Source organism: Penicillium citrinum, assembly GCF_028827155.1.
Source record: "Penicillium citrinum strain IBT 23319 chromosome Unknown utg000009l:1.0-4274883.0:1.0-4276374.0, whole genome shotgun sequence".
NCBI classification, from domain to species: Eukaryota; Fungi; Ascomycota; class Eurotiomycetes; order Eurotiales; family Aspergillaceae; genus Penicillium; species Penicillium citrinum.
Window position 1 is genome coordinate 3,701,829 of NW_026622694.1, and position 24,935 is coordinate 3,726,763.

The 24,935-nt window shown below is 48.1% G+C and overlaps 9 protein-coding genes across 9 annotated transcripts; 5 read left to right on the forward strand and 4 right to left on the reverse strand.

The window, feature by feature from the left end:
• Nucleotides 1-434: 434 nt before the first annotated feature.
• N7469_010858 (putative amino acid permease) lies at nucleotides 435-2,069 on the forward strand (the record flags this gene model as incomplete). Its single annotated transcript, XM_056649763.1, has 1 exon — nucleotides 435-2,069. The coding sequence occupies one exon, from the start codon at nucleotides 435-437 to the stop codon at nucleotides 2,067-2,069; it is 1,635 nt and encodes a 544-aa protein (XP_056496894.1).
• A 134-nt stretch (nucleotides 2,070-2,203) lies between these two features.
• N7469_010859 (homocysteine S-methyltransferase family protein) lies at nucleotides 2,204-3,307 on the reverse strand (the record flags this gene model as incomplete). The annotated part of the gene is made up of 2 exons (XM_056649764.1): nucleotides 2,204-2,344; nucleotides 2,411-3,307. 2 exons carry the CDS (start codon nucleotides 3,305-3,307, stop codon nucleotides 2,204-2,206), a joined length of 1,038 nt encoding a protein of 345 aa, XP_056496895.1.
• Nucleotides 3,308-3,599: 292 nt separating this feature from the next.
• N7469_010860 (Carboxyl transferase) lies at nucleotides 3,600-5,485 on the reverse strand (the record flags this gene model as incomplete). The annotated part of the gene is made up of 3 exons (XM_056649765.1): nucleotides 3,600-4,078; nucleotides 4,156-4,738; nucleotides 4,805-5,485. The coding sequence occupies 3 exons, from the start codon at nucleotides 5,483-5,485 to the stop codon at nucleotides 3,600-3,602; spliced, it is 1,743 nt and encodes a 580-aa protein (XP_056496896.1).
• A 315-nt stretch (nucleotides 5,486-5,800) lies between these two features.
• N7469_010861 (putative pyruvate carboxylase) lies at nucleotides 5,801-7,880 on the forward strand (the record flags this gene model as incomplete). Its single annotated transcript, XM_056649766.1, has 2 exons — nucleotides 5,801-5,850; nucleotides 5,909-7,880. The coding sequence occupies 2 exons, from the start codon at nucleotides 5,801-5,803 to the stop codon at nucleotides 7,878-7,880; spliced, it is 2,022 nt and encodes a 673-aa protein (XP_056496897.1).
• A 459-nt stretch (nucleotides 7,881-8,339) lies between these two features.
• On the forward strand, nucleotides 8,340-9,738 carry N7469_010862 (putative inositol 5-phosphatase; the record flags this gene model as incomplete). The annotated part of the gene is made up of 2 exons (XM_056649767.1): nucleotides 8,340-9,183; nucleotides 9,278-9,738. The coding sequence occupies 2 exons, from the start codon at nucleotides 8,340-8,342 to the stop codon at nucleotides 9,736-9,738; spliced, it is 1,305 nt and encodes a 434-aa protein (XP_056496898.1).
• A 3,812-nt stretch (nucleotides 9,739-13,550) lies between these two features.
• On the forward strand, nucleotides 13,551-13,837 carry N7469_010863 (uncharacterized protein; the record flags this gene model as incomplete). Its single annotated transcript, XM_056649768.1, has 2 exons — nucleotides 13,551-13,628; nucleotides 13,718-13,837. The coding sequence occupies 2 exons, from the start codon at nucleotides 13,551-13,553 to the stop codon at nucleotides 13,835-13,837; spliced, it is 198 nt and encodes a 65-aa protein (XP_056496899.1).
• Nucleotides 13,838-17,476: 3,639 nt separating this feature from the next.
• On the reverse strand, nucleotides 17,477-18,973 carry N7469_010864 (putative RNA 3'-terminal phosphate cyclase; the record flags this gene model as incomplete). The annotated part of the gene is made up of 1 exon (XM_056649769.1): nucleotides 17,477-18,973. One exon carries the CDS (start codon nucleotides 18,971-18,973, stop codon nucleotides 17,477-17,479), a length of 1,497 nt encoding a protein of 498 aa, XP_056496900.1.
• A 471-nt stretch (nucleotides 18,974-19,444) lies between these two features.
• On the forward strand, nucleotides 19,445-22,139 carry N7469_010865 (uncharacterized protein; the record flags this gene model as incomplete). Its single annotated transcript, XM_056649770.1, has 2 exons — nucleotides 19,445-19,580; nucleotides 19,648-22,139. The coding sequence occupies 2 exons, from the start codon at nucleotides 19,445-19,447 to the stop codon at nucleotides 22,137-22,139; spliced, it is 2,628 nt and encodes an 875-aa protein (XP_056496901.1).
• An 882-nt stretch (nucleotides 22,140-23,021) lies between these two features.
• On the reverse strand, nucleotides 23,022-24,629 carry N7469_010866 (BAR and SH3 domain-containing protein; the record flags this gene model as incomplete). Its single annotated transcript, XM_056649771.1, has 3 exons — nucleotides 23,022-24,068; nucleotides 24,127-24,444; nucleotides 24,516-24,629. The coding sequence occupies 3 exons, from the start codon at nucleotides 24,627-24,629 to the stop codon at nucleotides 23,022-23,024; spliced, it is 1,479 nt and encodes a 492-aa protein (XP_056496902.1).
• Between the last annotated feature and the right edge of the window lie 306 nt (nucleotides 24,630-24,935).

Genomic DNA, 24,935 nt, shown 5'->3' on the forward strand with positions numbered 1-24,935 from the left:
TACAGTACGATAGAGTTCTCTAATATTTTTTGCGACCACTCAATCACGCCAGAATCCTTCTTGCTTGTGTTTTCATAAAGATACGCGACACGTCTTGGGCCCCAGAAAAACTTGAGAAAGTTGCCTCCGAAAAAATCCCCGTTTGGCCTCCGCAATAAGAATAAAAGTGGAACCTCCAATGGGGTTCGCCCAATGACTTCGTCTTCAGTGGATACAATTCCACTGTGAGGAAAAAAGACCTCCGATGTCGTGATGGGCGAAGTTCAGAGAGTTTCGGAGAAAAAAGACAAAAGAGAGCCCGTCTCCCACATGGGCTCCATCTCGCTTCTTTTCCCCAAACCTTTCGCTAATCTGGGGGGGAAATCTTTCACTCGCTTGGGGAAGCTTGAGAATATACTCATCCCACCTTAATTGGATTCCCCTCGTCCAACAAGATGGAAAAGTCCACTGCCGCCGCGGACTCCATCCAGCCTGATACGGCCAAATTCGATGATTTCGATGTCAACCCCAAGGATGAGCTTCAAATTAATGTCGGCGGTCGCGCCGCTACCCAGCGACGGCTGCGCAACTATCATGTTACCATGATTGGCTTCTGCAGTGGTATCGGTACTGGTTTGTTTGTTGGAACTGGATCTGCCTATGCCAAAGCTGGGCCCGCCGGTCTCTTGCTCGCGTATATCGTTGTCGGAATGGTTCTGTGGTGTGTGATGCAAAGCATAGCAGAGCTTGCGACTCTCTTCCCGACCGCGGGTTCGTTCCCTCACTGGGCGACTCGCTTCATTGACCCTGCTGTTGGATTTTCTCTCGCTATTTCATACGGATATTGTTATACGATCGCTATCGCCTCCGAAGTTTCGGCCGCCGCAGTCATTGTATCGTATTGGACGGATATAACACCCGCTGTGGTAATCACAGTTGGTTTGGCGTTGATATTGGCAATCAACTTGCTCAGTGTCCGGTTTTATGGTGAATCAGAAGTCATTGGCGGAGCTATCAAGGTTCTCTGCTTCCTTGGACTGGTGATTGTGTCCATTGTGATCACATCCGGTGGAGGACCAAATCACGAAACAATCGGCTTCCGCTTTTGGCACAATCCTGGTCCATGGACGAATTATAATGGTATAACTGGGCCAACAGGCCACTTCCTTGGATTCCTCTCGGCGTTCGTCAATGCCTCTTTCAGCTTTATCGGTGTCGAGACCGTCGTTATCTCGGCTGCCGAGTCAGTCGATCCACACCGTGCCATCCCAAAGGCTGCCCGCCGTGTAACCTACCGCATCGCTTTCTTCTATGTCCTCGGCGCCCTGCTGATCGGTATCATCGTTGACCCACGAACATCGGCTCTTACCAATGCTGCCTCAAACGCAAAGGCCTCACCATTCGTCATTGCCATCACCCAAGCCGGTATTAGCGGTCTACCTTCTCTTGTCAATGCGTGTATCCTTGTTGCTGCTTGGTCTGCAGGTAACTCATACTGTTGGGTCGGCTCGCGTATGATCTTGGCTATGACTACCGATCGCCAACTGCCTCAGATCTTTGGCCGCTGCAACAAGAAGGGTGTTCCATACGTTGCAGTCATTGCCTCTTGGCTGTTTGGACCCCTGGCCTACCTGAGTCTTGGAAGCGGAGGTGCCGCGCAAGCATTCAACTGGCTGCTCAACCTTAGCACAGTTGCTGGTTTGATTGCCTGGGCAACACTTTGCTTCTGCTACATTCGTTTCTACGCTGGAATGAAGTCTCAGGGCGTGTCTCGCAGTACTTTGCCCTGGACCGCGCCATTTCAACCATACACGGCGTGGTTTGGCTTCATCGGCTCAACCATTATCACTTTGGTCGCGGGTTTCCCTGTCTTCTTGAAGGGAAATTGGAATACCAATGATTTTGTAGCTTCATATATTGGCATTCCCATCTTCATTGCGCCAATCCTAGGTTGGAAACTTTGGCATCGAACCAAGTTTGTTCGTGCCTCTGTCATCGACCTTTGGTCTGGTCGCTTGCAAGAAGGCGAGATTACACCTCGCAAGCCTCCAACCACCAAGTGGGAACGCTTTATCGATTGGCTTGTTTAATATTCGTTTCATAGATTTGCATAAGCATGGCATGATACCACATCATTTAAGGCGCAGCGTTTTCTTTTAATAATTCAACATTTTAATTGCTCTGCCGGTTTCGAAGCCGATTTTCATTCAAATATTCTTTTCATTTATGCCGTAGTAAATTGCTCTCGAAGCTTGTTGATATCTTTGTGAGAGGCTTTGCAGCAGCCACCAACGATGAAATTCTTGAAGGGGCCCTTTGCATTCGCCTCTTTGACGATTTGCGCAAGTTGGACTTCCCAGGGACGCTATTAAACGGTCGTTAGCATGGTAGCCATTAGATCACAATGTTACACTTCACGGGGATCACTCACAGCATCCTGTTTGCCTTTTTCTGCCGCGGGCTTCTCCCATATCTGCGTTGTAGTATTGTATACCTCGCCATTCGTTCCATCGGGGTACAAAACGAGACTCGGAACATCCGAGGCAAGACCAGTCGAAATAGCGTGCTGCACGCAAGCTCCAAACTTGTCCACCAATCCAGAAAGCTTGTGGACTTTAGTGCAGTTCATACCGATTCCACAGGGCACTAGTGCCCTCTCAACTGGAGCGATGGATGCCTCGACAACTTGCTCAACACTGCTTCCATCCGGAAGGCACTCGTCCTCGCGAGGGAAAACACAGGTGATCCAAAAAGGGGCGTTGATCCCAGAATCGTGAATTGCTCTCCGGACCGCACGAACTTCGTCCAATCGCGGCAAGGTCTCAAACGCAACATATTGAATGCGCGAGGTCAAATCCTGCCCCTCAACATTCTGAAACAAGCGTAGTCTCTCCAGATGCCACTGATAAAGCTTGTCCTCATCATCATGTTCTTCGTCATAAAGACCACCGTACTCTTGTCCGGGAATCATGCAAGCACCATAAGGACCGAGACTCAGTGCAATTTTGGCAGAGTCCCGCAATTTCGAAACCTCCGCGACATCAACCGCTGTGCGCAGATACTTGCCCACCTCCGAGGCAGGGATTCCTTCGGGAAATTCAGCTGTTTTTGTCTTTTGAAATCCCTCGGTATAGACTTGGTATGTAGCAGTCAAGAGAATGTCTACGCCCGCTTCTCCGAAATCGGATTGGCAAGCTTGTAGCGTTTTTGGGTCTGAGACCAGCATGTGCGAAGCCCAGAGAGGCGTATCTGTGCTGGAGAACTTTACCCCGTATTTGTCTTGCAGGGAGGTTCCCAGGCCACCATCAAGAATTTGAACTGAAACCATTGTGTAATCTGATGTTTGTGCTTTTGAATTGTCAATGTGACTGTAGTTAGAAGTGGGGTTATGGTGGTGGCTCTTTTTGATAGTGTGGGAGAGCTCGTTACATAAGCCTGTTTCATTGCCATAACAAATCAGAATGATAGATAGGTTACTGAGACTATAGAGTGATACAGAAGTAGTCTATTTAGATCTTTAGACTAGTATATTCTTAGAGTAAATCCGATCAAAAGGGTCCGATCAATGCACAGCAGGCCATTCTATTGGAAGTAATGCCCAAACAGAAGAGCTTTATCGTTCAAGCAAAAGAGGGATGAATCTTGCCGCAAGCTCGATCAGATAATCTCTCCTTCATAAGAGCCTCGTAAATATGCGCTGCCCATGAGCAGCAGACTTGTCTAGTATCCTTAGGGTCAATGATTTCCTCAACTCCAAATGCATTCGCTGTGCGAACAGGATTCATCAAGCGCAAATACTCTTCCTCGAGTTCCTTATATCGCTCTTCTTTCTTTCCAGCCTTTTCAGCTTCCCGAAGCTCATGTCGATGCCCTACCTCAATACCTCCCTCCAAAGGCAAAGAGCCCCATTGCCCAGAGGGCCACGCAACTTGCATGACGGGGTCGCGTGATCCAAGCATCACACCTCCTGCTACACCGAATACTCGACGTGTAACCACATTGAATATGGGAACTGTTGTGGTGTAGTAAGTTTTGGCTAATTCGACTCCCCATCGCATGGTTGCAGTACGTTCGGCAACGGTACCGATGGCGTAGCCAGCTGACGCATAGTTAGATATACACTAAATATATACTGCAGTACAGGGATTGGATGCTTCGACATATTGCGATACTTACGGACGTCGAGGAATTGCAGGATCGGCAGATTCATGACATCGCACATTTTGAGCAACCGGGTCAGTTTCTGACTTCCGGCTGCATCAAGCGCGCCACCATTTACCTCGCAGTTCAACGAAACCACACCCACCGGGTGGCCTCCCAAGCGAGCAAGTCCTCCGATCGCAGTACGGCCCCAGAGGGCACCAATCTCAAACCAGGAGCCTTGGTCAACAACGGAGGTAATGATTGTCCGAGGGTTATACATCCGAGCTTGTCGACGAGGAATGATGCTGCGCAGCGCGAGATCCTCCCGATCTATCGGATCATTGCAAGCGACAATCGGGGGAGCTTCACTGCCGGAATTGGGGAGATAACCAAGCACTGTACGTAGCTGCTCATAACATTCTGCTTCATTGGCGGCCAAGTTATCAATCGTACCATTCATACAATGAACCATGGGTCCACCCAAGTCCTGGAAATCCAATCCCTCCTCGAAAGTTGCACCCTCAACAACCTTTGGACCAGCGTTAAAAAGTGCTCCAATATCTGCTGCCATGACCGAGAAATGGCATGAAACCACTCTGGCGGCGCCAAGGCCAATCTATGCTAGGGTTAGCAGCGTCCTGCAGAAAGAAAAGCTTGTCTCTTCAATGCACAGTGAACATACCGCTGGTCCAACTACAGCTCCCAGGTTCGGTATTCCCATATTCAACTGCTCGATAACGGGTTTGAATGGTGCCACATGTGGTAAATAGCTCCATCCCTCTTTCTTAATCGTTGTGACGCTTCCACCGCCAGAACTACCATCCACGAGCTTTACGACAGGTACCCGCAATGCGATCGCCAATTTCTCCACGTAGACTGTCTTTCCAGCACTTGCGCCATCAGCATGGCCGGAACGGATGCTGAAGTCATCTGCAGTAAGCAGGACTTTTCTTCCACGGAGCATACCCGCCCCCTGTATATTATTGCTCGGAATAAAAGAGACAGGCTCCTCGCGCATCGGCGCGGTCTTTTTCCAGGTCACTGTTCCTGAAACAGAGCCAATCTCGGCGAATGAGCCGGGATCGAGAAGTTGCTCGATGCGCTCACGTACCCATAACTTTCCTGCCTGTTTTTGTCGCACGTATCCTCTATGGTTAGGGTCTGGTGTTACGGCAATTCTGCGCAGGGTGGCTATTTGGCCCAGGACATCAGAGTGGTCGGCTGGGAGACGGGCTGTTGGAGCCTTTGTCTTTGTTTGCTTCTCTGATTGCTCTGCGGAGAGATGCGAGGAGACTTGGTTCAGGCGCTCGGTGGCTTTATCCTTGCCATTTTGCGGCGACTGTGTATCTCCGTCTTTGGCCATTGTCGCAAACTTGTCAGGTGGATGCTATCTCATTCCTGTCGGTAGTTTGTAAAGTAGTCTCCTGCTTAGGTAGGGTAGTAGTAATTGGAGAACGGCTGGGGCTGATTTAGTGAGGGGAAATTCAAGTCGGGGATATCCGAGGACCTCGGCGCTTTTTCCATGTCGTTTTATAAAGAAAACGAACTTCAAAGTATCCGAGCAGGGTTAGTCGCATCAAACATCTCGTTTTCTTTTTCGTTTGTTCTGTCTACCCCTACCCTATATATCGGCTGAAAGTCTTTTCGGTGTTTATAGCTACCCCAGATTTATGACGCCATGTCTTCCCCGCACTCGCGATCTATCAAACGACTGTTGATTGTAAATAGGTCTGTCACTCCCAACCGCAGAATTCTTCTCCGATAATCTTTTAACACCATTTCATAGAGGTGAAATTGCTGTTCGGATATTGCATGCCGCACGGGAGCTGCCTGAGCCAGTCGAAACATTCGCTCTTTACACATCAGACGATCGCTCGCACTGCGACATCGGACGCCCTCATCATGCAATTCAAATTCCATCTGCATCCTCTTACTTGGATATTGAATTACTAGTTGACTTAGCTCGAAAGCATTCAATTGATTCTGTTCATCCTGGTTATGGCTTTCTTAGTGAGAATGCTGAATTCGCCAGCCGCATGTGGACTGAAGCCGGTGCTATTGTCATCGGACCCGGCCCAGGGAATCTTGCTCGGACTGGCGACAAATTACAGGCAAAGTTATTAGCTCAAGCATGCAATGTTCCCGTGTTAGAAGCTATGAGCCAGCCAACTGCTGATGTCGATGAGGCAAAGGCTTTTGCTCGTCGGATAGGTTATCCAGTCATGATTAAGGCTGTGGACGGCGGGGGTGGACGTGGAATTCGCCTAGTGCACGAGGATGCAGAGTTAGAAAGTAGTATCCAGCGTGCTATAGGTGAATCGCCCTCTCGGTCAGTCTTTGTGGAGAAAGCAGCCGTGGACGGATTTCATCATGTTGAAATCCAAGTCATTGGCGACGGCACAGGCCAGGTACGACATCTTTGGGAACGGGATTGCAGCGTACAGCGACGATTCCAGAAAGTCGTTGAATGCGCGCCTGCCTTGATGAACAATCGGGGATTGATTTCCCAGGTCATCGAATCAGCTTTGAGAATGGCTAGTGAGATTCAATATCGTTCTCTAGGAACGTTCGAGTTCCTGGTCAATGAGCAGAATGGTGAATTCTACTTCTTGGAGGTCAACCCACGACTCCAGGTGGAGCACACAATTACTGAATCCATAAGCGGATTTGATTTAGTGCAGACACAGCTTTTGTTAGCGCAAGGAGCAACTTTCCAGGAGCTTGGCCTGGGCTCTGAAGTCAAGTCGGACGCTACTCCACCGAACAATTTCTCGATCCAGCTTCGGCTATGTGCTGAAGATCCAAGCAATAACTTTGCACTCAGTATTGGCAAAGTAACAGAGTTCATTGTTCCATGTGGTCATGGTATCCGTGTTGACACTCATATAAACAATTCCGGTGCTAATGCGCTGGTGGTGGGATCAAATTTCGATAATCTCCTAGCCAAAATTATCATCACTGCATCTAAATGGGAAGCTGTGGTTCGTAAAGCACAGCGAGTTTTAGCGGACTCGAGAATCTCGGGTGTCAAAACAAATATTGATCTCCTCCGTGGCATCGTCTCGCATCCGGATTTTATGGCTGGTAGGATCGATACGCAATGGTTGGGACTCAAGCTTGATGAAGCATACCAACTGGGACAACGCATTGCAAATACTCTCCGAGATGGTGAGTATTCAGGGACGACTACATCACAACAGTCAATTTCGCAGAGTACATTGCCGGCTGCAAATTTGTTATTCCGCAAAGGAGATGCCTGGTCTATTACACTAGAGCCACTGGAACAAGGAGCCTCCCAGGTATTTGCTAAAGAAGCCCACCACTTGCGTCTTTCCCGTGTTCTTCGCAACGAGTTTCCTACTTCATTGTCCGCTGAGATTGAGTATACAACACCCTCGTCTCAAGGCGCAATTCCATATCGAATGCAGCTCGAGACAACCTCGACGGCGGCATCAGCTCTTGTGTCATCTACACATCGCCGAGGTGACCCCAAGAATCCCAGGCATGTAGTTCTGCCTCTCTCAGGAAAGCTCATTGAGATCCTGGTCCGCAATGGGGAGACAGTTGCTGAGAATCAAGTTCTGGCCTTTGTCAAGCAGATGAAAATGGAATTGGAAGTGCGTAGTCCCAGGGCGGGAACGGTAAAATGGGTTCATGAGATGGAAGAAGATGAGGAAGATGTGGCGGAAGGCATGCTACTGGTGGAATTAGATGAGCAGCCTGAGCGGGATCATGGTCAGATGAAAGGGAAATTATAACAGACAGAGCTGGATCATTCAAAAAGTGCCGGGCCTGAAAATAGCATGTCCCCGTATTTGGTTCAATCACCTGTTATTAGACTTCCAATTGACACTAAAGAATACTATATCCATGGATGATTCCAGTTCAAAAAGCAGAGATTTTGTAGCTGTGGATCATATTGGCAGAATTCTCCACTCCAACAACAACTAGCATCATTGGTCTAGTGGTAGAATTCGTCGTTGCCATCGACGAGGCCCGTGTTCGATTCACGGATGATGCATTCTATTTTTTGCTTTTTCAATAATGTTGCTAGTGTATTTTGGCACATTTTAGTTTCTGCAAGACCCATCCTCGCTGGTGTAAACTTTATCGAGAACTTGTTGATCCACCGAGAGCACGTGGTTTCCGCAGACGTCACCGCTGTTCAGCTTCAGCTGTCTAGCTTCTCTTTTTGAAGCAAGACAACATTTACCAGCATGACGATGACTAGTGCGGGAGACCTAAATCTATATGTCCTGACAGCTAATTGCGCGAGGACTCGAATCGATGTGGATCTATTCGCTGACCACTTCTTCGATCCCCTCTCAAAAGCAGGGCGGGGCTTCAGCGCTCCAGAGCTGATCGTGCTCTCGCTCCAGGAAATAGCCCCCATCGCCTACTCCTTCTTAGGTGGATCATATTTGATTCCTTACTTTGATGCATTCGATCAAGCGATCAAGCAAGCGACTACGAAACAATATAATGAATCCTACGAAAATGTGGTCAAGGACCATACGGGTATGACAGGGTTGATGGTGTTCGCACGATCCGATGTTACAGATAGGATATCGTCGATTGATACTGCACATGTCGGGTTTGGAGTCCAGGAGATGGGCAATAAGGGTGCGGTTGGAGCTCGTCTGGGGTACGTAGTGGACGACCATTCAGCCAAAACGGTGGATTTAACCTTTGTCGCGGCGCATCTGGCTCCCATGGAAGATGCACTGGCACAGAGAAACCTGGACTGGCAGAGTATTGTTGAACGCCTCGTGTTCTCCCAAGGTGATACTGCTAGTCCAAATGTTGAATCTGGTGACCCCGGCAGAGACACCGATGAAAATGCTGCGCTGCTCGGGGGACACAGATCGTCAGATCAATCGCAGAGTACCCGCGGAAATCTGTTTGCTCCGAATTCGTACCTTTTCCTGGCGGGAGACCTAAACTATCGCACGTCAGACGTAGGGCCGTCCAAGACTGATAGACTTCGGTTTCCTCGCCGACTAGTCAATCGGGAGAGCAGCTCTCACTATTCGCACCTTCTCAAGGAGGACCAGTTGATGCGTGAGATGCGCCAAGGCAAAAGTTTCCAGGGCCTTTCGGAGGCGCCTATTGACTTCCCCCCCAACATACAAATACTCCGATGCGGCCCGCCAAGCGGCTCGGCTTGGAGTTGACGACGGAGATGCCGAGTGGAAGTGGTCGAGCCACCGTTGGCCTAGCTGGTGCGACCGTATCCTCTTCCTTGACACTCCGTATTGGACTGGCCAAGATGCGAGTGATCGACGGGTCAAACCTCACACGTACGACGCACTTCCTCTGTTTCCCGAGTCAGACCATCGCCCTGTCGCGTTGGCTGTGTCTGTGCCTCTGTCACTGTCTCTGCAACACCCATCCTCCTCTGGGTCTCATCACATGGACTCCGAGCATCGAAGTGTGGCTCCATTCTCAATCGACCCTCACTGGAGATCTCGACGGGAGAGTGCCCGGCGAAAGGAGATAGCGGTGGGCTTCTTAGCATACCTAGGCTTAACCTGGGAAGGGAATGGACTGCTTCTTGCATCAATGATCGGAATCATCGGTGCATGGACGGTGCTTCGTTCGTTGTTGGATGTCTGAGTTAATGATGCGCAACGCACGTATAAAGAATTTCGGGTTTTCCAATTGCTTCTTTAGCGGAGAAAGACAACAATACGACCTTTCTATTTTTCCCCTCTTATTTTTTTTTTTGCCTTTGGAACTGAATACCTAGAGCGCGGCATGTTAAGAATCCTTGCAGCCTCTCCTGATTTGGCATCGGCCGAAAGGTAGAAAAGGTACCAGCATCAGCACAAAAAGTCCCCCAAAGCCTCCCAGCCGCAAGTCAAATGACGTCCACATTCATCTGATAACCCTTTTTGTCTCATTATTTTTCTTCTCTCCACGGCATGTCCATAGCAATGACTATTATCAGCCCACGCCAGTCCATATTGGTCCACATTAGTCCATTTCCAGCGACGGGCCGATAGCAGATGGTAGTGCAGGGTTCACTAGTGGCCGATTTTCCAAGAATCCTCCCCATTTCTAGATAGTCACATGAGACGGTCCCAAATGGTCTGGACGCATCACCGACTGTTTGGTGGCTGGGGTTGCGGAGGCATGAGGTCACTGGTATTGATTGCGAGCTACCATTCAGAAGCCTCAAATTGGCCCAGAAACCCCCTCCTAGTAGCCGTGTTTGCGCGCTTGTCACCAGCCAGGCTGCAGTGTCGGCCTGATTCTTGCTGTTATAGTAAGGTTGCTAGGCCCCAGTCACACGGGATGGGATGAGTGTCACCGTCCATAACGCCCAGGTTGCGCCGGTCCAGATTCCGAGCTCGTGTTCCACCGATCAGCCTTCTGCGTCTTCGATTGTCTTCTAGACTTCTTTCCCTCTCGCTTTCTGTGTGGGTTTCCTTGCTTTCTTTACACTCTCTTCTGTCCTTCTCCGCCATCATCCGTTATTCGTTTCCATTGTTCTTGGGCTGGTAATTCCGTACGATTCTTTGGTGCCTGACCCCCTGGTCCACAAACATCTCTTTTTTATGCGGTCCGTGACATCCGAGCTGCAGGTGCCCTGTTGGATAAACAAAGTACAGAGTGCAATATTTATGCACTACTAGAATAAATCAATTGAATCCTCTTTCCGCTCAAGGTTCTTTTTGTCATGCATTTCGGAGGCTGGCGCTGATGCGACAGCGTCTCCGAGGCGGAAAAGGCCAATGCAGACTGGCCTCCACGGGGTGCCGTCGCAACCGTAAGATTTGCAAGCGCAGAGCCGTCAGCCACCTGAGTCTGTCAAATGACCTAGACTGAGCTTAATGCCCTGAAAGCACATTGGATGTTGACATTCCCTCCCGATTGCGGTTTCTAAACTGTGCGACACGCGGTGCTGACGAAATCGTAATTTACCCATGGCTGGGCGGCGGGGCATCGAGGAGCAAAACAAAGAAGCAAGAGAGAAAAGAATGGATGGAAAAGGAAAAACGACGAAAATGAGCCATCCTTGGACATGGACATACTAGTCAGATGGTGCATTGTAGTTACTACTACCTTAGGTATGCACATGCACACTGTAAGTAGCAAGGCATCATCGTACATAGATGGGCGCTAGGCTATGGAGTCATACTGCATATCCACGTCAAGCCTCAAGCGAGTGCCGAGCTGTCAACCAATATGTTTAGGGCAATGGCAATCAAGAAAAGACCGATACCAGTAAAAGTACGGAATATTTCTTGGACCTTTGGTATTCCCGGTTATTCTCTTGTGGAATCTACAAGATTTTTTTTTTAAATATGAATTCCATTTTTTTTTCTTTCTGACTGGCTCCACACGAACAAATGACTGGAGTGACAAGGAGCTACCGGATCTCCGAATTAATGCTTCGAAAAGGACCCCGATCACAAGAGGGCTAGCCTAAGAGACCCCATCAGATTTTCTGGTCATCCTTATTTCCAATATCAATGCCAATGGCAATTCCCATACTATACTCTGTACACTGATACTGTACAATGTACAGGCTCGGAAAGGTGCAGACTCTGACGTGACCGAGACAGCGTGCAAACCATTGGCAAACAGGCCCGAAAACAGGCCCGAACGGGTTAATCCAGAAGAACTAGGAGAGTGGACTACTGCACGAGTGGAGCTTCCTAGTTTTCCAGAACACTGCCCGATGCGCCTGTCCAGACTTCTCGGATCCTGACAGGATTCACGCAAGGTACAGAATACGCGGACGCTCGTGTTCAATACATCAATTCGAAACAATTGGAATTGACGGGAATTGGAAGGGAATTGAGCGCGGGATGGGGCCCCCCCCATCCCCCTTTTCTACTCCCTCCATTTGATCTCTCCTTACGGGACACGTCGGCACTTTTTTTCAGGCTCTGGTTCACCCGGGCACTCAATCTGAAGCACGGGCAGATTTGGACTTGTACATACCGCGGTGGATTGAATCCAGTTTCAGTCAGCTGGCAGACTATTCACTGCTCCTGCTCACGCTCACGTTCAATACTCCACCAAGCGTCCCTGCAATAAATCAGATTACAATGCTGTTGACAGGCTGTAACTACTGTATGTACTATGTAAGCCTGCGAGTCATTCCAACGCGATTTGGTCCAACGCGCGCATTCTTTTCTTCCATACCTCTACTGCCATTGGTTCACCCCTTCCAGACGACAGGCTTCATGCATTGACGACCAGCATCTCAGCCGATCAGAAACCCGCATTGTCGGGTCGAAAGGAGGGGATCGACCGATCTGCCCTGGCGTGCGAACGGAGTCCACCTGGTCAATGTAGCCAAACTCCGCCAATTTAAGATGTCACTGACAGCAGTACCATAGTTATGAGTACCTCAGTAATATAGAAGTATAGCTGAAATCATGATGTACATCGTAGGACAATACGTACCATCAGTACGGAGTATGTAGTAGTCACTAACTGAATAGGTATAAGATTCGGCGGCCATCAATACTGGTAATACCCGTAGTCACAACTAATACGAAAGGCAGCGATAGATGCACCAGTGTAGATGGTAAATAGACAGCGAATCAATCAAAAAGGAGAAGATGGGGACATCATTACATAGTAGTATGTTATACTGTAGTAAAATAAAATGTTCCGGAAAAATAATCATACATTGAATACAAAAATTACCAAATACCAAAAAAACAGGGGGGGTTAAAAAATCGAAAGAGGAAAATCCATCGAAAAAAAAAAAAAAAAAAACCGGAGCGAACAACCCCAGTCTACAAACGGCTTCAGACGGTAAACCCGTAAAAATGGAACCCTAAAAATTCTAGTCCATTTCCATTTTACCTCCTTTTTTTTCGTTTCTTTTTTTTTATTATAATTTGATTATTTTTATTATTTTCTTATTCTTGTAGAAGACACCGGTTGAGCCTCTCGAGATATAAACCCCCTTTTGTCCGCCATCTTTTCGGGTCTACTCTTTTCTCTTCTCTCTTCTTCTGCAAAAGGATACTTCTCGTATTTTGATCTACTACAACAATACTTCAGTACTCAACTCCTCCATTTGACCCTCAGGCCTCTTCGAGAATTGCTTTTAACAACCATTTCCTCCTCCGACGTCATCCCCACTTTCCTACTGTTCCTTTCTTTGGACGCAAGAAAAGTCCGTCGGCAACTCCTGGCTCCCGTTTAAAGTTTCCCTGCTTAGCTCGAATTCTCGTCTCCATTCGGAAATTCGCAACTTCTTTAAGATCAAAGAAGGTCCCCCTCCCCCTTCCGGCTACTTTCTTCACCTCCGCACTCCCCGCGATCTTTCAACTTTCTACCCTCCGAGGTTTAATATTACTCTTCGCAAATAGCTCCAAAAACTATTAACAAAGTACCGATACCAACGCGATCTCAAACTCTTATTGTTATTGTTTATCCTCTTTCATCCCTCGCCAATCATGTACTCTTGCGCAAACTATCCCCGCGGTTGCCGAGGCCGTGTGAACTGTCAAGGAGCCAAGTGCTCGGACTGCAAGGTACGTTTTGATCCTTATGTTGATTGCTGTGTTGCAATCAACACACATGAGTAAATATACAAGAAAGACACAATACTAATAACTTCCAGAGTCTCAACCTTCGTCGTCCAGCTTCCGCTTCACCATTCGCCCAGCCCCGAGACTACAAGCGTGTGTTGCCCTCAGAGCGTCTCAGCACAGTCTTCAAGCTCGAGGACCTCGAGCTGTAATGGGTTGACTACCCATACTAGCATCTAGTACCGGACTCAGCTACTCTCGCCTGATACCTCCGGATACTCTAAGATGAACTGAACTTGATACTTCCAACGACTGGTTTCGTGGGAGGCTCATCACCGCTTTATCACTCACGCACTCATCTCACTCACAACTCATAATGCATTCACTGGGCGTTTGTCGAATTCACACCACGGCGGCAATTTCCTTCTTTCTTTGTCTCCCCGGGTTTCCCGTTGAAATTCAACTCGGATATAAACTCTTCACGGGCCACTCGGGGCAAAATAACTCACTCAACTACGCGAAATATGCTATTCTTCTCCCATTTTGCTCACGACGGAGCTGATGGGAACTCTCGAAACAATGACGATCGTTCTGATCATTCACCTGCATGGAGGATAGATCTACGGAATCTTCCCTTCTTTCCTTTTTCTTTGTTATGCATGGCTACCATGGAATCTGCCACTGGCGGGCAGTGGCGCGAATGGCGGTTGATCGGCGATCAACCTATTTCCCTTTCGTTCTTGGTTTTTTTTTTCTCTCCTTGCGCATACGTCTTGAGTTTGTGCCTGGGTCGCTGGATTATATTTCTCAATATGTCTTTTCTACTGTTATTCTGTGATTTCCGCGATGCCATACCCCCAATTCTGCGATTTAATGCTTTACCGGTTTCCCATGATCGCCTATGATCTTTGCCCAATATAGTCTGACTAGTTTAGATACCTGCATCATATATGCTGCACTGCCTCTACATTTACATCTTGACCTCCTTCCTAATTGTATAACTACATATCATCGTATTACTTCAGAAAAACGCAGCCTAGCCCGCTTGTTAGGAAATACGGAACACGGAGTATTCCGTCCATTCTCACGGTGTCACAAATTCAGCGGAATCTAGAACGACCGACCCATCTTTCAGCCCCAACAGCTAAATTTATCGAAACAGCCGCAAACTCTAAGCCGTTGGGCATTGTCTAGTCTCAACGGTGGAACGGCATCAGATCTAACCCCAAACGTTTCATAAGTGAGATCAAGAAGGATCACCCCACGCTTCGTTTTCGTCGTCACGGGCCTCATGCATCTGTCCGATTTTAACGGCCCCCATCGTTGTATCGCCAGGATCGCTTGCGGCTGTCACACGGCTAGGATGTGAGTGGGCCCCAGCTGAAAACTTGTAAGGGCCATCTCAAGTCAGCCTTGGATGTCAATGTATGATTCGAGGTAGATACTATCAGCTTATACTTCGACTGCATTGATTTGTCCGGATATCTCGGTATCTAATACTAAATGGTACTCTAGTCTAATATGCCTCATCCCTGCAAAGAAGCCATGGAAGGCTTAGCTAATACCGGCACCGTATCCGATATATATCCGAGAAAGTCAGACTATACGAGTTAGGTAACTCAGACTAATTCAGCATTTGGGATTGTGATCACTTGGTTCTGAGGCTGACTCGACGATATGGATGAAATACGGCAAGGCAGTCCAACAAGAGTGTCATTTACGAATTTAGAGATTCATAAATATGAAAGATACAATCGACTCACAAGTCGGAACTTATTCCCGAGGCAGTGGATCAACCCGATCCATGAGAATGAGAACTGCTCCAGAAACAACCGAGGCGCGTTTCACCCGTTCAATTCAGCCCTGAAGCGCTTCTGGACGCGACTAACGTCTTTAATCTATCTGACATCTTCCTTCGGCAAATCCACCCTGCAGTCACCCCAAAAGCATTGCGATACTCTGATACTTTCAATTTAAAGAAATTTGATACGAATCAATCTCGTCATACGAGGCTGGTGGCTGACTAGGAGAATTAATTTTCTCGGACACGAATATTGGCTCACATTCTTTCGTCCTAACTAGTCCATCCGAAACTCATAGACTACCATGTCTCGTTGTAGTAATTCCTCGGAATCCCCGAAATCCCTTGAAACCTCCTTCCGATGGGATCGAAAAGCCCACATCCCTTAATAGAATAGACTTGAATTGAAAGTTCACGACTTACCTAGGTTAGTCTGTACCACGAACGATATCGTCGATTCCCTTTTGAAACACTTATCCACCCGTTGGCACGTATTCCGTGCATTCACGGGGTGTTTGATCTTCTCCCGATGCTACAGTCCTGGGTCTTGATGGCATTCCTTGCATCGGTTAATCTCTCGCGTGCGAGATATAGAGTAAATGTGGACGTGGGTGTAAATTCAAGATTCAATCAATTTGGCATGGTCCCATTATTTAGTCTTGGCAATGAAAGACATACTCGATCAGAAAGGGCCATCATTCGAATGATCTCATTTCGATTGGGCGAAGTTAATGAGGACTTTTTTTATGGACATTATGATTCAGATTTAAGTTGAGTCCATTAAGCTATTTTGACTATTTCGTAGAATTCCCGCGACATGTCTCTCTTTTACACGGTCTCGATCCCTTTCGTCCATTGTCAGGACCCAGATTTTGCCCACTTGTATCATTGTGGCTGCCTGGCACCTTAGACAGAGGTATGGAGTACTTCATTGAGGAGTCTGTTTCTCGTTCTCTGCTCCCCTCCCCACACTATCCAAACTCATGGAATGCTTGGCACACCATGCTCTGCGTGGTTTGGGGAAGAGAGCGGTGGATTATGTTGATCCATTTATGATGTAAAACACTAGATCGTGGATCCCCCTGCTGTTGTGATCTCTCAAGTGGTCGTAAGTTGCTCCTTTTTTTTTTCTTTCTCTTTCTAGAAACTCGCTTGGTTGATGTTTGTTTTCTTTAGTTTGTTTGCTTCACCCCTTTTTTTGGCCCTGCGACAAGCTACTAAATGCCCCGCTCAGCCACAGTCCGATCAGTTCGCTGTTTCAGGGTGGACTGTGGGGATGCATACAGGTATCCACATCTTTCTGCAAAGACATATCATTGGCCATGTGTGACGATGATCCCTTGGATCACTGAGTTGGTGGCAGCGGTTGGGCTGCTTGGGTTTTGTCGGTGTGGCTTGGGGCCCTTCGCGCGGATCTCGAAGCGTTTGAAATTACGAGGTTTGTGGTATTTCAATTACATAGACCATTGTATTTTTGAGATCAATATTTTGAATTTTGAATTTTCGACTATAGGTTTTCGAAGTTTCGAGATCAATCGCGGTTCGGAATTAGTGTTCACTTGAAGTTTCGGAGAAAAGTATTGTGTCATGCATATGGGCTAAGATAAAACATCCCTGTTCGTGGCGTCTTGATCCGGGTCATCAATTTCAAGAATACATTACTCAAACATCTTGATCAATGCAATCACCAACATGCCCGGTTTCAAGGTCACATATTTTTCCCTTGTGGAGTCGAAAATTTAGTCCGCTCAATCCTCTTCTCGCTTTGTGATGTCGCTGGCTGGGATTGGGCCACAAATTGCCCCTGCTGCGGTTGAGCGTGAGCCATCCTGTAATCTCGGCTTGGGAGTTGAATGCGAGCCCCTGGCTGTCATCCATCTTAACCAAGTGGAGTGGTCCAGTCGGAGAATTTCTTCTCGGCTTTTGAGTCGTCTGCCGCAGATCAAACCCGATTATCAATAGTTACTACATAAAATGGCCATCCGGCAAGAAAAATTCGTGTTGATTCTTTCTGTGGATCTCGGCTCTTTCGTCTGTGGCCTTATCTAGTCTATGGTCGGCCTTCTAGCATCTCCCGACATACCCATTGTGCCGTCTTCGTATGCAATGTCCAATATCGTTCGTCCTCCGGTGTTTCGGCTCGATTTGTCGCCCGTTCCACTGAGAGTTTCCCGAGTGCTTCAAACACTACGATTTGATCTCTCATATGCTGATCCAAAGGCGATCGCTTCTTGGCTTTGAAATCTGATGTCTGATCGTTACTCACACCAGCGCCAGCGCCAAGCCCTACAATCTCATTGACGAGCCCCTCGACACAGCCCTGAATAAATTCATCAATGTGCTCCAGAGTTGTCATTTCCTGTTTGGCTCCTTTTTTGGTCTTCTTGTGCTTGCTTCGTCCAGGTTGCTTTGGCCTTTGGGGCACTTGTGCAGTCCCAAGAGCGTCATGCCCAATTTTGAAACCTTCTCTTGTATCAGCAACAAGCAGAATATAGAACCGCGCCGGATGGGATGTGGCTTCTGATTTAGCCAATGTTATGGGAATTCGCCCGCCTTCATCAGGACTCTCGAGTTGAGATTGATCAAATAAAGACGGATCAGCTTGTCCCAGGGCCTTCTTCAGCGTGCGATGGACTTGTTTCTCACAGTACTGACGAATAGTTTGTTGCTCCGCGCTTGTTTCCGTTCCCAATAAGTGGTCATCTGGGGCTAGGATGGTGATATCGACTCTTGTAATCTTTCCTCGGTCAAAATCTAGGATATCGATTGGAGGAAAGTAAGGAGTGTCTGAAGAAGACAGAGCATTCAAGATAAAGCTAACAGATCCCATATCAACTTTGCCAGTCGACCAACCCCGCTTATGCAAGATAACGTTCGCGGCGGGAAACCCTAACTTCTTGAAATTCGGCAACATCACCTGCACGGCATAATCAAAAGATGGAGAGTTGGTACCATTCGTGCCACCCGTAATATTGATTCGGATCTTCTCAATGCCAGGTCTTGATCCGACCCATAGTAGATAGGGATAGATGGCCTGAAATATGAGGAAGACTGAGCCTGGAGTCGGTAAATGGATGTTGTACTCTGGCTTGGGCGCAATGCTGACCAATGGAACCAAAAGATTCGTCGCCTCTCCTTCAAATTCCGGGGGCTCAAAGCCGATACTGCGTGATCCTACCTGACCCCCAGTAACCTTACTTCCACTAATTTCCCCCAGTAGCTTGACTGCTGCCGCATGGGATGCCTTCAATCCGGTCTTTCCTTGTCTGTTTCCTCGTACGTGGTTGATAGTAACCGGCTGTCCGGTAAGAGCAGCCAAAGCTAGCGCGATACGGACTAATTGACCACCCCCCTCGAGGGTTCGTCCGTCCAGCGTGATGTGGCGTGGCGATCGGTGTGGGGGAGCTACTGCTGCCACTGCTCCACCAGAGCTAGAATTACAAGCTGGAGCCGCCATCGACGAGCTTGCGAGATCAAGTTTATCGGTTTGAATGGTGTCAAGCTCCAGGGGACTATTCTCATTTAATACTTCGTCACTCCGTACCATTCTTCTTGGCTTCGCACTCTTCGTACGGTGCACTGCCATGAAGCTTGCGCTGAGTCAGGCCTCGAGTGACTCACTGTCGGAAAAGGATTTAGTGTCAAACCAGGGCTGGCCCAGACCGGTGCAGATATGCAGTCTGCAGAAATGATTTCCCTTTCTAATTCTGGAGTGCGGCAGTAGATCTTTCATAGATGGAGAGGTCTGTTTTTATGTAGATGCGCTATTTGGAGTAGATGGGAAGTATCTTAAAGAAGGTGCGAAACTACTTTTAGTAGTCTTTAAACGGCAGTCACAATCCAACGTCGCTCCTTCCTACAAATACCTATCATCCACACTCGCACCTTCTTCAAACACAATACAGATACTCACAATGTCTTGCTTTCTCCCTCTTGTCTTCTTTCTTCTCTTTCTCTTCTGCCTTTTCTCTCCAGCATCTTCTTTAGTATACCTCATATACTACAGGCTATTTGAAATATGTTTTCCTCATTCGATAATCGAGGCCACCTTCGCAAGTCCATGTCCTCTCGCTCAATTCGGAAATCTCATCGTCCTCCCACAGAACTTATTAATCCCGATGTTGCCAAAGTACATGCGGCTGCGGCTGCTTCTCGTGCCATGCACTCAAGCCAGAAATGTCCTCGGCCACTGTCGAGTGAATTGAAGAGCTCATATAGTAGAGTCGGGGGGGCCTTCGTCAGTTTCCGTCTCCAAACGGCGTCCGAAAAGCAGTACGGAATATACGGACGATAGTGCCTCAACCTGTGGATTCCCCATCGTACCTCCGTCAACTCCACTTCCATCCATTGAGACTGAAAGTATAGTTCTATCCAACGACCATACATCCTCCGCTGCCTTCCAACCAACCACTGAACCGAATGGGCTAGATGGTCGAGATAGCTCTGTCCCATCCTCGTATCGTCGACTGCGCAAGGCCAAGTCGATGTTCTCCACTAGACATCGGTCGTCGCATATTCCATACAGTATGCCGCCTCTCCTTCGTCGAGATGCCATGGACATCGAACGCAGTCCGCAATTTGTATTGCCACGCACTATGAGACGAACACCATCATTGGTTCGATCAAGCCCAGGCCATTGTTCACGCACAGTTCGACATTGTCAAAGCCAGGACACAGCAATCAGCATTGCCCGCAATCACTTTATCAAGGAGAACGATGAGACACAAACACAGACCAGGCGCTCATCCTTATTCGTGCGTCGACGTAGGAGGGAAACCAAGCCATTCCGGAAGACCTTCCATACCACTGGTGGAAGTAGTATTGATGAGAAACTCGCTGATGGGTCCCGTGGTCGACGACGAACCTTCTCGGCTTCTTTCAAAAATGGATTCAAACGGGTGTTCGGCTTGTCCAAATCTATCGGGCATCAGCCACGGGCCACATTGGAAGCAGATCCTCCAGCTCCTCTAACCCGTCCAGCTCCTGCGGCTCCTATCATATCTAAGAAGAACAGCGTTGATAGTCTCATCGATGAGAATACATATACAAGGAGTGATATTTCGCCCAGTCCATTGCGTGCTCCTACTATCTCTCCCAGTCGCGCCAGCCTTTGTACATCCAAATCTCGCGTCACAAGTTGGGCAGATTCGACAGTAGCCAACACGAATACCACTCGCAAGATTGGACACCAACAATCCCTATCTCTGATTGAAGAGCATGGAGACTTGAATCAACAATTCCCACAGCATTCTCCTGTTGTACTTGATCAGACTTCTCCCAAGAAGTCTGCAGCTCGGAGATTCAATGAGTGGGTTGATAGTCATGATCTATACTCGGCTTTGATGCAGCAGATTGGACGACAAGCGGTACAAAATCCCGATGAAGAACTCACACTTGGCGCTGTTCCGGAGCACCGTGCAGTTCCTGTACGAACTTCTTCAGCACTGTCGCGTCGCAGCAAAGTGACTATTCGCCGTGTTCCCAGCGGAGACTCCTCGACACCTAGGTCATTCACAACTGCGAGGGCAGAAGGCTTTTCGTCCCCCCGCAAACATGTTGTTCGCCCTCTTCAATATATCCCTTCGCCAGTCATGTCTCGAAGGGTACAAGGACAGGGGCAGAAGGTCTTAGGGGTCAAAGTTGATCACAACTTAGCACGCTCACCATATATGGATGGAGATGGCTCAGATGATGATACAGGAAGCGTCATCATTCTCCCTCATGGAGACTCAAGGTTGGAATCCGTCTCTCCAAGTGTGTATTCTCGAACGACAAATGAGGGCACGCCAAAAGATATCGGGGTTGAATCCGTATACTCCGTGGAAGAGCCGGGAACTGCAACCATATTCGCCTCGCAAAGAACGGTATATAAATCGCCAAAGCGTTCTTCTGGCTCGTCTTCTCTGGAGAAATCCCAATTGAAACCCAGTATGGACTGGCAAACATGGATGAGCTCACAGATAGAAAGAATTGAAGCGACCCATCCGACACGAGAACATGTGCGAGAGGATGCACAGTTCCAGGAGGAGGAAGACGAGATCTTTATGGGAATGATTCGGCGAGCGCCTGTTCCTACGCAAGAACCTGCCGTCACACCATATGTCACCATTGAGCCAACCCATGAGGACTCACCGGCCATTGAACAACTCGTGGTTGCTCCTCCGAACAATTTCTCTCGTCCGTTTAGTCGGTCGTCGAGCATAAGGACCATCTTGCCATCTCGAAACCTTGAGTCTATCAGCACTTTCAAAAATACACTCCGAACTGCAACAGTCGATGCCGGTAGCAATATTCCATCCCCTACTGTGATTCAGGTGCCTACTGAATACAATCTTTCCCCAATGCGCACAAGGACTGCGAATCTGTCGAACCTGCCAGAGTCACCAACTCCGCGGAGAAGTGTTCCCGATATAACCAGGCGAAATCTAACGCAGGAACAGTATCGTCGGTATTCAGTGCGACGACCGATGACCAATGGCAAGGCAAATTCGTTTCGCTCGGTGCATACATATCGGGATTCGCATAGGATGAACAACGAGAACTTGTCGCTCAAGGAGGATCATGACAGGGCTATGGATGACTATCACAGACTCCAGGACGGTCATTCAACAATCTCCAGCAAGCACATGGTCGAGATGTTTTTGAATAGCAGGCGACGCCCAGCGGAAGAAGCTATGTTGGATAGCAACGCGCCAGCTAGGGCTTTTGTCTAAAGTTTTGTTAATGACTTGGTTTGACTATTGTCTTGATCATTGGATGTATATCTTTCCCCCACGGCCCACTCATTTGTGCTTACGCTGTAAGCGGACAAATGTATACATGGAGAGTGTAGGTAGCAATTGTGTATCCACACTATCTTTAATTATACGCTTAGTGAATTAATTGCTTAATATTGCACGGCCTTTGGAAACCGAGAGACAAAATAAAGACCTTAGAAAAAAAAAGTATTCAAATCCATTGAAATGGATAAAAAAAAGAACTCTCCCTCGGGGAATCGAACCCCGGTCTCCCGCGCTTATCGGTGTTAATGACAAGCGGAAATCATGACCACTAGACCAAGGAAGATGTGTTAGTCGAGTTACTGCTCGACCACTTGGTGCTGGTAGATATGAGGGAGGGCCATTTTATGCTATATGAAGGATTCCTAGCCAGCACTGGTTAACACCAGCCTGAACTTGCATTTATTCAAGACAGATCGAGTTGATCTGTCATTAGATCAATCTGAAGTTGTCTCTCGACGGTACTAGTGGCTGCTAACAAATGTAACTCATTAGTTTTATACTACTATACAATAGTGAATACTACTAGGGCTACTAGTAAACTCTAATAGTGTACCAGGTAGTGTTATTTACTATTGTATGGTATTGGTCTACCAGAAATATATTTTGATCGTCCAAGAACCTACTTGGAAGTCCAGCAGCTCAAGTAAGAATACACCGAAATACTGATTTATTTTGAAAGAAGCAAACTTCGAGGTATCAATTAATCTAGCAAAGCAAAACCTGGAAATGGATACGCGTGCCCAATCTTCATCCTCGTCCTGCCATTTATCCGTCATCTTTTTCATTTTTCAATAACGAACAGACATGCCACATCTACTCGACGTAATTCGCCGGGAAGTACCCCTGTACGCCAGCGAGTTCCCCTTCCCACCAATCATCTGTGCTGTTTGTCTTCTTCACGACGCGAATGCGATCGCCCTCCCTGATTCTCAAATCCTCGTCGCCTTGCCCGTCAAAGTCATACAGGGCAGTGACAAAGCTCGGACGGGGTGGAGGGGGAGGCTTCTTCTTTTTTAGAGCAGCCGTGGCAAAAGGCTCGGCGTTTGTGAAGGGTATGCTGGGTCCAGAGTGAACCGAGCTGTGCTGGCGAGTCTGCTGGAAATGATCTGTGGGACGAGCAGCAGGTGAAAAAGACACACCTGCGGGTATTGGGGTCGTTGTTTGCGGAGGAGGCATAGACTCTGGAGGTGGCGCCCACGAGCCGTTCCCTGAAGGCAGTGGAGACGTAGCCGAGGAACTGGCAACGGAGATTGAGCTACGTGATGCCATGTAGGAAGATGATGGCGAGGGCGAGGGGATCTCCGAGGCACATGGTTTCGATGCGAGTATCGGGGGCTTGGCTGGGATTTTACCCTGTATAGAAGAGACAGAGGAAATGGATGGGCGCGAGGCATTGGTAGCCACGCTGCTAGTGCGGCTACCTAGAGAAGGTCGCTTGGCCTGCTGATCCTTGGCCTGTGCTTGTCGAAGTGCTTTGCCGTGAACGAGGCAGTTCATGCTTTCGATTTGCTCTCGGGTGGGATCATGAACATTGTGGAAGTCTGCTACTATCTGTTCGAATGGATCTGCCGGAGTTGGTAGTCCAGTTTCCTCGCAGAATGCAAGTATCACGGTATAATATGTGCCTAGCATGCGGTTCTGGATCTCGATCTGGGCCGTGAGAAGGTATGGAACGAGCGAGAAAAGTAGAGAGATTAAGGTTGGTAGACGTTGGCGTAGGTCGTCATCCGCAGCTTGGTATATCTCTTTGGCACTAGCGAGATCCAGCTGCGCCTTTGACAGGTTGGCATTTTCACGGTCGCTGCGCTTCTGTTTATGAATGAGGCCATCGACCTTGCCTTGATATATTTCGAAATCGACCTGCAAATTGACAAGGTGGTGAGTTATTTGTTATTGATTCATGTATAGCTCGACATACCTTCTTGTCATTCCTCTTCTTGATTGTCTTCTTCATAGGTTCCAGAGAGCTTTTTGCATTTTCTGCAGGTCGAGCCATCTTATCTTCCACAACATCGAGTTCCTGGATCATCTCTTCGCGCAATTCATCAAACTCCTTTCGTAGTCGGTTGGATCGACCCACAAGGGTGGCATCCGTTTCCCTGGGTCGATGCGGGGAGGGTGTTTCGGATGAGCCGACGATGGGCGCATAGAATCCATCGAATTCATCGGCCATACGACTTTGGTAAGTTGCAATTGATACCCAGGCATCACGCCAGGCTCTTGTGGATTCTGCAATCTTCAAAATGGAAAAGGGAAGCAAGGTCAGCAATCTTGCCACGCGTTCGAGAAATAAAAGGTGCTGCCTACTTTAGACAACAACACATCCGCATCTTCGAAATCTTTTAAGAGGACAGCAACCTGGCTGTCATCGGCAGTTCTTTTGGTGGTCATTCGACCAAAGCGTTTCTGCATGCTCTGCATTATGAAAAAAAAAGAGAGCCCAAATTAGGCCTTAGGAACTTCGGAGGTGGGTAGGAAACCAGATGAAACAAGACTCAAGAAGCAAAGAGCAACAAGTTTACAATAAAAAATGAGTTTCTCAGATTAATTCTAGACCGATCCAGCAGTCAGACTCATTGAAAGGGTAGAGGGCAAAGAAGGCAGAGTGAGGAGAAAAGGAAACCAAAAGGAAGAGGAGGCAAAAGTAGGAGGAAGATTCGAAACGTTTCATCTCATTTCAATTCAGCCTCCCTGCGGCTCTTGGAGGGGGGGGCTGTCTGGCTCCTT